Here is a 10,420-nt window from a genome sequence, read left to right as displayed (position 1 = left end):
TTGGGCAACCACCTCAAATTTCTAACTCCAGTTTCTAGTACTTGCCGGCAACTCAACATGCTATAACAAACGTGTCATCACTCGAGAGAAAGGAAGAATGTTCCTCTCCCATCCAAGAACACAGAGTATCTTCCCATTTATCTGTGCTTTCTTACATTTTTTTAACAATGTCTTGTAGTGTTTTATGCCCTTTGTTAACTTTATTCTTTCTGATGAGACTGAAAGTGGAATTGTCATCTCTACTTCTCTTTCTTATAGATTATTGTTTCTGTATAGCAACATAACCAATTTACTTTATTGATTTTTATATCCAGTCACTTTGTTTTACCCACTAATTGTGTCTAATATGTTTTAAGTGGAATCTTTAGATTTTTTAATGAATGTTATCAGGAAATTTGCAAAAGTGGTAGGTTTGTATCTTCCTTTCCAATTTGAGTACCTGCTATCCTTTTCTTGCCTACCCTGGGCCCACAGCTGAAAGCTGTAATTTTATAATTATTTTTTATTGGAGGATGAAAGGGAATTAGCAAAAGTCCCATCTTTAGAACTTCAGTGAAGTTGGACTGAACTGGTATTAGGCCTTTTAGAGATAATAAAAGGGAGGGCTGTCGTCCTAATGAGCAGATGTTATGGTTGCACTAAAGTAAATCTGCTATTAGGAAAACATCATAACTAAGATTATTTAAAATTATTGAAATTCTCATGTGTTTGGTTGGAGAAGGAATCATACTATAGGTACTGCAAAACCAGTCTCTCCAATAACACATGAGATGGTGTTTGAAGGGCTGGTGTAGTCACATCTCTTCATTCATACCATCAGCCAGATAAGAGAAAGAAAATAATTTTCATTTTTTCTCACCCAATCTATAGTTCAAAGAGGTTTCTAGTGGTAAATACAATTAATATTATGATAAGACATATTTAAAGATTTGGTTGATTTAATCTATGAATAAACATCAAAGTGAGAACTGATTGCATCATATATCCAAAAGAAATGCCACTGAATAAACCTTATTGGACAACATTAACTAGAATGTGAATTCTTTAAGTCTGTGTTTACATCAGTATTGTTTACCAGTGTGTCAAGATACCTACATATTGCCTAGTACATAGTATGTGTTCCCTGAATGATCAGTGAGAAAAATGGTGAGTGTAAAGTTAATGTGTACACAGTCAATGTCAGCTGAGAAACTTTCCCCTACTGTTCCAAGGTGGATGACCCACCGCTGCTGACTGTCCTGAGTTCTGCCCTCACCAATCACCAGCACCCTCCAGTGTGGGCGGAGCAATGCTTCACTGAGGGAGTACTTATGTGACTGTGATGGACAGGGGTGGTGAGGGACACACCAGTACAGTCAGCCACCCAGAAGCTGCTGCACCATGACTGCCTCTGTGCTGAGTCTCATCAGACCCCTGGCCAGTGTGTCTGGGCTCCTGCAAGTGGCTTCCCTGCTCAGCCTTGTTCTGCTGCTGATCAAGGCCACCCAGCTCTACCTGCACAGGCAGTGGCTGCTCAAAGCCCTCCAGCAGTTCCCGTGCCCACCCTCCCACTGGCTCTTTGGACACTATAAGGAGGTAGGAAGAGAGGGTTGGGGAGAGGTAGGGCAGGGAGGGCTGGGTTCTCAGAGCAAGTCACTGGACCAAACCTTGCTGTGGCACCTTCACTTGGCCTCCAGGGAAAGCCCAGCTCACCTCTCAGTCCTGGCTCTTCATCGTAGTCAACAGAACGCGCTCCCTCAGGGCAGCCTGGGCTGGAGGCTCAGATATGGAGGACACTCCTCCCTCAGGCCGGTCTGCAGAGTGTCCTGGCAGCCCTGCTCTGTGAGGACAACACCTATTCCTCCTGAGTCTCCCTGCTGCTGTAGAGAACCTCAGCTTGTCTCCCTCACTAGGCTTCTAGATACTTCCCTGTACTTGTCATTCCATCCCATCCTCTCCTTAAAGACCCCTGTTCTATGGGGTTCAAAGTCCTTGAAGATGACAGACAGGAAACTAACAAGGTAACAGTCTATAGAGAAGGGGATTACACTAATGGGGTAAGGAGAGAAGATGCCAGGAGTAGGAAAGCAAGCAGCTAAGTGCCCAGAACTGAGTAATTTTCCAGAGTAGTGATTTCAGTTTTAAACCCTAACAAGAAGGTGTCATACAGTTGTGTGAGGGTTTCCTGGCTGGCCTAGGGATGAAGTACTGACATTTGAGCTGCACCATCAAGTGGAATCTCTTTACCTCCCAGCTTTCAAGGCCAAAATACCTGTGCTGTGAGCAGTGGGACTTAGGGGCTCATTCCCCTTACCCAGCAAAGAGCCTGCACTGAGGGGGAGCTGTCTCATGTCCACTCTGAGTCAGGTTCCTTCTCCAGAGCCTTGGGCTTCCTTCTTCACATATTAATTATCGCCTGTTGTCCTGGTGCTTAATCTTTCTTTTCATCCCAAACTGACCAGAAGCTCCACACAGGTGAGGGTCTGTACCATACCCTGCCTCAGTGTTGGACCCAGTGCCTGGCACATGGTGGGTGCTCGGGAACTGGGTGCTGACCAAGGGAGCCTGTCCACAGTGGGGGAAGTTGTCTCAGGCTGGTCAATCCTGGTGTCAAAAGGACAAAGTACGAAGGTGGTTTTAAGTTACATGTAACAGTTGGAGCAAAGAAGAGTTGACTAAATGGAACGTGTTTAGAGCCGACTGTTTCTGAGAATTCCAAAGAGAGTAAATTAAATTTGAGTCTTGAAAGTTGAAGGGAGGCATCTGCTTGTGCTGTGAAGGGGCACCCCAGCTGGATGAGGAGCTGTGCTCAGGAGAGGGGAGAGCAGGCCTAGCTGGGGCGGAGCAGCAGCGTCTGTGCAGTGGGGCAGGGGTCCTGGGGCTGCCAGCTTAGCAGGAGCAAGGGGAGAGAAGGGAGGCACAGCTTTTGTGCTCCACCGTCAGGAGTTTAAATGTCTTCTGCAGGCAGCGGGGAGCTCACAAAGGTTCCCTGGGATTGGTAAGGGAAAATGAGACAGAAAACCCAAATTCCAAAATCAGACCCCAACAACATTCTCATAGATGTTCGTCCAGACTTTGTCTTAAAACATGTACATATAAAGGATGCACAGTATATCACACAGACAACTTAGTCTTTATTTTCTTTTCACTTAATCATAAATGTCTTGAATCTATTTTATATTAACTAATATTTATATGTATGCTGGTTAATATTGAACATATACAACAACCAATTTGGCAAATTAAAGTTAGTTTACAAACATACATTTTGACAGAAAATTCATTTAAAATCTAAATTGTCAAACCTATGTGACAAAACTGCTTCCCAATTGATAAAAGTTCCCATACAATTGTTTATGTTGTTCTAATGATTCCCAAAGTCTCTACACCATGAAGTCAGTCCCCAATGAAGTTTCTGTACCCATGGCATTGTGAGGCCACAGCTCTACCCAGAACTGGCCTCAAGTAAAAGCCGTGGGCAACCAGCAAGTCTAGATGAGAGTCCAAGTCAGAAAAAAACAGTACTGAACTCTCCCTTCCTCTGAATGATCTAGAACTATTTTCCTGTGACCATCCTGCCTTCACCCCTGCCCACGCATGTATAAAAGACTTTAAATGATTTTTTTTTCTCTTGGTGACAGTTCCAAAAAAATGAGCTACAACAAATACTGAAAAGAGTGGAGAAATTCCCGAGTGCCAGTCCTCGCTGGCTCTGGGGGTCAGAGGTCCAATTCCTGGTTTACGACCCTGACTACATGAAGGTGATTCTCGGGAGGTCAGGTGAGCGCAAACCCCCTTCCCAGAGGCAGTCCCTCCGCCCACGGTAGCACATGTTCTGGGTTTTTGAAATTGCAGTTTCAGCTTCAATAACTGACCTTCTGCCAGCAACCTCCTATCCACAAGCCGGCCCAAGCCCGTGATAAGAAAGTGAATGCTCAAACAGCTGTGACGGGACAACTTTCAATAATTATTTCTTTCATTTTAAACCAAATTGTTGTGATATTTTTATGGATATTTTCCTGGATTAAACTTTGGGTTTGGACCTCTAAGTGTGCTGTCCTGGGTCAGGGGATGGGTAATCCACCACAAATTGTATGAATTCAAGATTTCACCTTATTCTTTGTCACTGAGACTTTTTCTTGCCAATTCTCCATCCCAACGCCATGGGGAGCTGACGCTGGGAGTTGAGTCTGGCTTCCTGAGCTCAGTGATTCTCAGGAGAGAGTCAGGAAGGGAGACAGGTGAAAGTGTCTTGGGCCAAGGCCAGCTGACAATCCTCAGGAAGGGGTGGAGCCCAAGGTCTGACCATGGTTCCTCCTGGATCACCAGTTTATCTGATCCTCTAGAATTTACTTTCTTACCATCCTTTCTTTCAGATCCCAAAGCTCAAAGTACCTACAGATTTCTGGCTCCCTGGATTGGTGAGTACAACAACTGGGACTGAGATCCATTTGCCAGGTAGGTCTGCCAAGAGTTATCTGTTTGGCATGGAGAACAGCAGGTGACCAGTTCCATGTCAGCCTTTGCGACTGAATCAAGCCTCACTTTTCTAATAAGCCCTCACCCCTTCCCGCTGGGGCTGAGCGCCTCCTGCACAGCTCCCTCCCTCACTTCTCAGCCTCTCCAGCCTCTCAGCCCCACTTTCATTCTCCTGCTTCTGTGACCTGCCCCCTGACCCTTCCACCTTTATGTCATAGCTTCTTAACCACATTCCAAGTGCCAGTCACTTTGTTAAAATCACTTTCTGGAAATGCACTGGGCTGTCCTGTCTTTCTGCATGAAGTACTTCTTGTGATATCCTAGTTTCCCCCCAAATTATGGCCAGTGTCCTCTCTGATGCTGTCTCACTCCCCAGCCCCACCAGCCCAATACCCCCATCCTTCTCTGGTGCAGGGTATGGTCTGCTCCTGCTGAACGGGCAGCCGTGGTTCCAGCACCGGCGGATGCTGACCCCAGCCTTCCACTATGACATCCTGAAGCCCTACGTGGGGCTCATGGCCGACTCTGTGCGAGTGATGCTGGTAAGTCTGTCCTATCTCCGGGCCATCCACACAGCACAACCCAGACTCCACCCTCACACGTGTGCATCCTCGGATGCCCAGACACAGCCGCCCAGAGGACACTCTCAGGACCCGCTCCCAAAGTAGAAAGAGCAGCAGGTGCCAGGGCTAACCTGCATCCCACTGGCTCAACCCCACTGGAGAGAGAGCCACAGTGGAGAACGGGTGCTTTTCCCACATCTCCGTCCCCAACTGCATGACAGGAGTGTCCATCCCCTGAGCCGCAGGACGTGCTCCCCTAGGCTGGCCCACGTGGGCAGCGTCTGTGCAAGGCGCACATCCCAGAATGCAGGCCTGGCACGGAGCTCCTCCACTGACTGGAAGCCCCTCTCCCTGAGGAGATGGAGACCCGTCTGCATCTAGTGCTGCTCCTGCCCCCGCATCACCTCCCTCAGGACTCGACTCCTCACCCGACTCCACTCAACTAACATTTCATGACAAAAGGAACTGATGTCCCTCATGCCCCTGCCTTAGGAGACCGGGACTGGCCTTATGCTTCCTCTGGCTTTGACTAATTTCTTGTGACCTCTGCTGTCCTTCTGGTCAAGTTCACATCTCAGGCCTGAGAAGATTCATCTATGAACCTGAGGAGCGATGTTTCTTTCTGTATAATATGATCATTATCATAGCTTGGTCATAAAATTCAAAACAAAGTCAGAAAATTGGGGTGGACAATTCAATATAAAATGAAAATTTCTCAGAAAATACCATTACAAGAAAACACTTTATATTCATAATTTGTTAAAAAAAATCTAGATAAAGTGAGGAAATTGCATGTGAATAATTAGAGACGGGGAGATCCCAGCCCCACAGCAGAGACCTCTGTGCAGTGGAGGAGGGTCCATATCCCCTGCCCCACAGGACAAATGGGAGCAGCTCAGCGGCCAGAACCCACTTGAGATCTTCGAGCCCATCTCCTATATGACCCTGGACAGCATCATGAAGTGCGCCTTCAGCCACCAGGGCAGCATGCAGACAGACGGGTCAGTGGGAATCCTGTAATGTGGGTCCTTGGTCTTACCAACTGGTGTGGCCTCCACCGACAGGCAGGTAGTTCAGGCAATGTGGGTCCACATGGGCACAAAAAGTGAGATTCTAATGTTTGGGACAGACCAGGGGCAAATTCCAGCCCAGACCAAACTTCATTGTTCCCAGACCCTTACCCCTGGACAGGGGGCAGCTCATTCTCCTTGTAAGGTCCAAGGTGACAAAGCTGTACACAGAAATGACATGTGTCTTTGTCGCTGCCCCATTCTCTGAGGACACCCCTTTGGAGCCCATCCCCCTGCAGGTGAGAGGCGCGCTCCTCTACAGTTTCTTCTGCCTCCTCCCCTTCAGGAGCTCCCAATCCTACATCCAGGCCATTGATGACCTAAAGAACCTGTTTTTTTCCCGAGTGAGGAATGCTTTCCACCAGAACGACATCGTCTACAGCATGACCCCTGAAGGCCGCAGGAACCAGCAGGCCTGCCAGGTGGCCCATGAGCACACAGGTTGGTTCCAGCTGCTGGGCTTCCCCCTCCTTCATCAGGCTCATCCAAGGGACTGGCCCTGACCCATTAGCCAAGGCCAGTATGGATGCCCCTAAAATGCTGGGACGCATCCATGATGCAGGATAGGAAACTGAGATTGTAGATTGCCAGACTCCATTCGGGGGTTACACCACACTGGAGTTGGTTGAATGAAACCCTCTCCCAGCACATTCAACAGCCTCTACTGGTGGTGCTTTTGAGGGAAGGCCAGACCTCAAGTCAGATTGACTAGGGTTCTTATCCTGACATGCACACCCCCTCCACCTGACCCACCTGCACCCAGACGGCAGCCAGGGGCAGAGGGAACTACTCTGGGCTGCTGTAACTGGGCTCCAAGCCCCCTCATCTCTGCCTGGAAACCACTGTTCTGCACAGACCGAGTGATCCGGCAGAGGAAGGCTCACCTGCAGAAGGAGGGCGAGCTGGAAAAGATCAGCAAGAAGAGGCACTTGGATTTCCTGGACATCCTGCTCCGTGCCAGAGTGAGTGTGTGTAGGAGAGGTCTAGGCTTTGCCCAGACGCCCCCAGGAAGGAGCAAGTCCCCCAGTGTCACCTGGCCTTCCCCAGATGGAGAATGGGGACAGCTTGTCCGACGCGGACGTCCGGGCAGAAGTGGACACGTTCATGTTCGAGGGGCACGACACCACGGCCAGCGGCATCTCCTGGATCCTCTATGCGCTGGCCACCCACCCTGAGCACCAGCAGAGGTGCAGGGAGGAGCTGCAGGGCCTCCTGGGGGATGGCGCCTCCCTCAGCTGGTGAGTGCTCCAGAGGCAGCAGGGCCCTGCCCACTGAGGAGAGAGTCCCTGTGTGCCTGGGCTGTGCCCCACCCTCAGGGTGCACTTCCTTTCAGGGACCACCTGGACCAGATGCCCTACACCACCATGTGCATCAAGGAGGCGCTGAGAATCTACCCAACAGTGCCGGGTATTAGCAGGGAGCTCAGCAAGCCAGTCACCTTCCCTGATGGACGCTCCTTACCTGAGGGTGAGATGGGCCACACCACTCCCTCAGCAAACCCCTGAGACACATGGATGAATAAAAATCCATGTGTCCTAGGGAACTCCTGCTTTCCCTGCATCTTCTTTATTCCTAAGGAATATCTATACTTAATGAGCATGAGATGTGTGAATTGCATGGCCTAGGACTTGCTCCAGCAAAAGCTCCATCGTTAAATGTTAGCCCTGAATTTAGATATAAAATTATAATTTCCTCTAAGATTGGCTGGACTGAAAATCAGAGAGCAGCTAGAAGATATGGTCCCCCCCTTGGGCCCCAGGCAGAGTGGGAGGTCAGGGGTTCCTCACACATGAGCCCATGGTCCAGGCTCTGAGCAGACATCAGGTGAGGCTGAGAACCAGACCTGTAGCACGCGCTGCCCGCAGGTCCCTCATCCTCTGAGGCTCTGGTGCATCATATGAGCCATGGATGAGAGGACTTCTGGAGGGTGACTGTGGGAACTGAATCATTTACTGCAATGTCCCCAAATGCTCATGGAGGGGAGTGATAATTGAGAGTTGTCGCTTAAGTTGCTGCCTCAGGGGAGCGTCCAGCTCTCTGCAGCTTCCCCTCCTGTCTACTCGCTTTCCTCCTGACTGCACACGTGTTGTGCCGTGTCCACCCACTGCTCTGCCATGGGATTGTTTCACTCACATCATGGCCGTCCAGGCTCTGGGTTTTTGCTCATGCACGTGTCCCCTCCTGGCGGGGGACTGGGGCACCCCAAGGTGTCCTCACATTTCTCTCCTCCCTGCCCCACAGGAATCTTTGTGGCACTCTCCATTTATGGGCTGCACCACAACCCTAATGTGTGGCCAAACCCTGAGGTACGTGGGCAGGCAGGGATTGGGGACCTCTCTTGACCAAAGATCTTCTGGCTCCCACTGGAGGCTGCCCCCTGGTCAGGGGAGGAGGGTCTGCCCCTATGCCTGAGCCTGTTACTCTCTCTACAGGTGTTTGACCCTTCCCGGTTTGCTCCTGGCACTGCTCGGCACAGCCACGCTTTCCTGCCCTTCTCAGGAGGGTCCAGGTGAGGCAGCCTGTCCCTGGGGGGATGGAGCATCTCAGGTGATATCCTGATGGGGTTTCCCCTCTGTGTGCGCTGTCTACAGTAATGCCCTTGGTATTTGTTCATTTCAATGATTTCAAAGATGCCCTGAGCCTGGACAGGTAAGAAGTCAGTGAGAAAACAATCAGGGAGGGATTGATGCCCGCTAAGTCACTCGGACGTGACCTACCTGTCAGGAAGGGCATAGGAGTGTCTGACTGGGCTCTGGGTCCAGTTTAGGGAGAAGGGATGGCAAAGAGACAGAAAGAAGTGTCCAGGTGGGGAGAAAATGGAATGGGTAAAAGGATATTGCTACAGCAGAATTGGAAGCTACAGAAAATGGTTTACTGAGCAGTGTTGGGTTTGGGGATGGGGAGCCAGGAGACTGTACCATTAACTGGTGGCAGATAGTAGAAAGTTCATAGGATGCTAAGCCATTGGGACTCATTTCCCGTTCATCATCTGACTTCTTTACACAACCCCATCTTGTCTGCACTCTAAGGACCAGGGCTCCCTTGAGTCTTCTCTCTTAGTTATTGGGGGATTGAGAGTCAGCCCTTCCCATCCCCATTCATGCCTCCTATTGTGAAGCCAGGACCTGCTGTGGAGGGTGAGCTATCTGGTCATGAACTGCTTTTGTGGTTCAGTTGACTTGACTGTGGCTTAGAGCACTGACTGCCCCGACAGCATCTCAGGTGCCGAGAGCACAGGTGGGATGGAGGGTCACGCCTAGAGGAGAGGCAGCCTTTGTCACAGTCAGGAGAGAGCGTGACCCCCCACATGCGTAGAGTGTATGTGACCCTAAGGATGAGGTTGGGGCTAGGTCTTATGAGGGGGGACTGTGAACGCCCATTCCCAGGCCAGCACTCAGTGGCCAATTCTCCTCAACTCAGAGTTGGTTAGAATTCACGTCTCATTTTGTTTTCCACCCTCACCCAGGAACTGCATTGGGAGGCAGTTTGCTATGAATGAGATGAAGGTGGCCGTGGCCCTGACTCTGCTGCGCTTTGAGGTGGCACCAGATCCCTCCAGGGTCCCTGTTCCAAACCCAAAAGTTATATTGAGGTCCGAGAATGGAATCCACCTGCACCTCACGAAGCTTCAGTAACCCAATGGACATGGACCATCTCTCAGGGCCTCCTGCCTGCCATCCCATCTTGCCTCATCTGCTGCTGCCTCCTGTCCACGTCCTGCTTTCTATGTGCCCACCTGGGCCAACCAACTTGCTGGCTCTGCAGTCAGATTCTGACTTCTTTCCTGCTTGTTGCAGATATCCTGTTTTCTGTCCACCTGTTTCCACTCACCTGCATTTCAACTCTCTACCCTGACATGCTCTTTGTCCTACGTCTGTCTCCTTGGCCTGACAGTTCAATGAATCATCCTTGTGTCTCCTGGTGGAATCATTCCTGCCTTTGGAACTACTGAAAACATAAGGTGTTGACCAGCAGTGAAAATCTTCCCAACCAGATCAGCAGTGATAATATGAGTGGTAGCACTCCCTTTTCCATTTGTGATTTTTGGACTTGTGAATCCTGGCTGTGGAAGAAATAGCACCAAATACAGTCATGCATCACTTAAAGACAAGGATATTCACGACTGTGCAAGTATCACCCAGTGCACTTCCATTATCCTCATTGGCCTGGCGTGCTGCCATGGATGCTCAAGACAGCCTAGGGGACAAGGTCATTTATTGACATATGACTGCCATTGACCAAAACGAAGTGACCAACACATGACTGCATTGTACACTGATACAGAAACATAAAATCCCCCTGCATAACCTTGTCTCAGCCCTGCAAGCT

General features: G+C 49.8%; 1 protein-coding gene across 1 annotated transcript; it reads left to right on the top strand.

The window, feature by feature from the left end:
* Positions 1 to 1,380: 1,380 nt before the first annotated feature.
* Positions 1,381 to 9,726, top strand: LOC311177408 (cytochrome P450 4A11-like; the record flags this gene model as incomplete). The annotated part of the gene is made up of 12 exons (XM_084243395.1): positions 1,381 to 1,575; positions 3,621 to 3,759; positions 4,356 to 4,400; positions 4,873 to 5,000; positions 5,901 to 6,022; positions 6,378 to 6,532; positions 6,947 to 7,053; positions 7,139 to 7,329; positions 7,425 to 7,558; positions 8,333 to 8,397; positions 8,524 to 8,600; positions 9,558 to 9,726. The coding sequence occupies 12 exons, from the start codon at positions 1,381 to 1,383 to the stop codon at positions 9,724 to 9,726; spliced, it is 1,527 nt and encodes a 508-aa protein (XP_084099521.1).
* Between the last annotated feature and the right edge of the window lie 694 nt (positions 9,727 to 10,420).

Source organism: Talpa europaea (genome assembly GCF_964194135.1).
Source record: "Talpa europaea genome assembly, chromosome: 9".
Classification (NCBI taxonomy): domain Eukaryota; kingdom Metazoa; phylum Chordata; class Mammalia; order Eulipotyphla; family Talpidae; genus Talpa; species Talpa europaea.
Note: the sequence above shows the minus strand (reverse complement) of the source record. Positions and strands in the feature narration are given on the sequence as shown.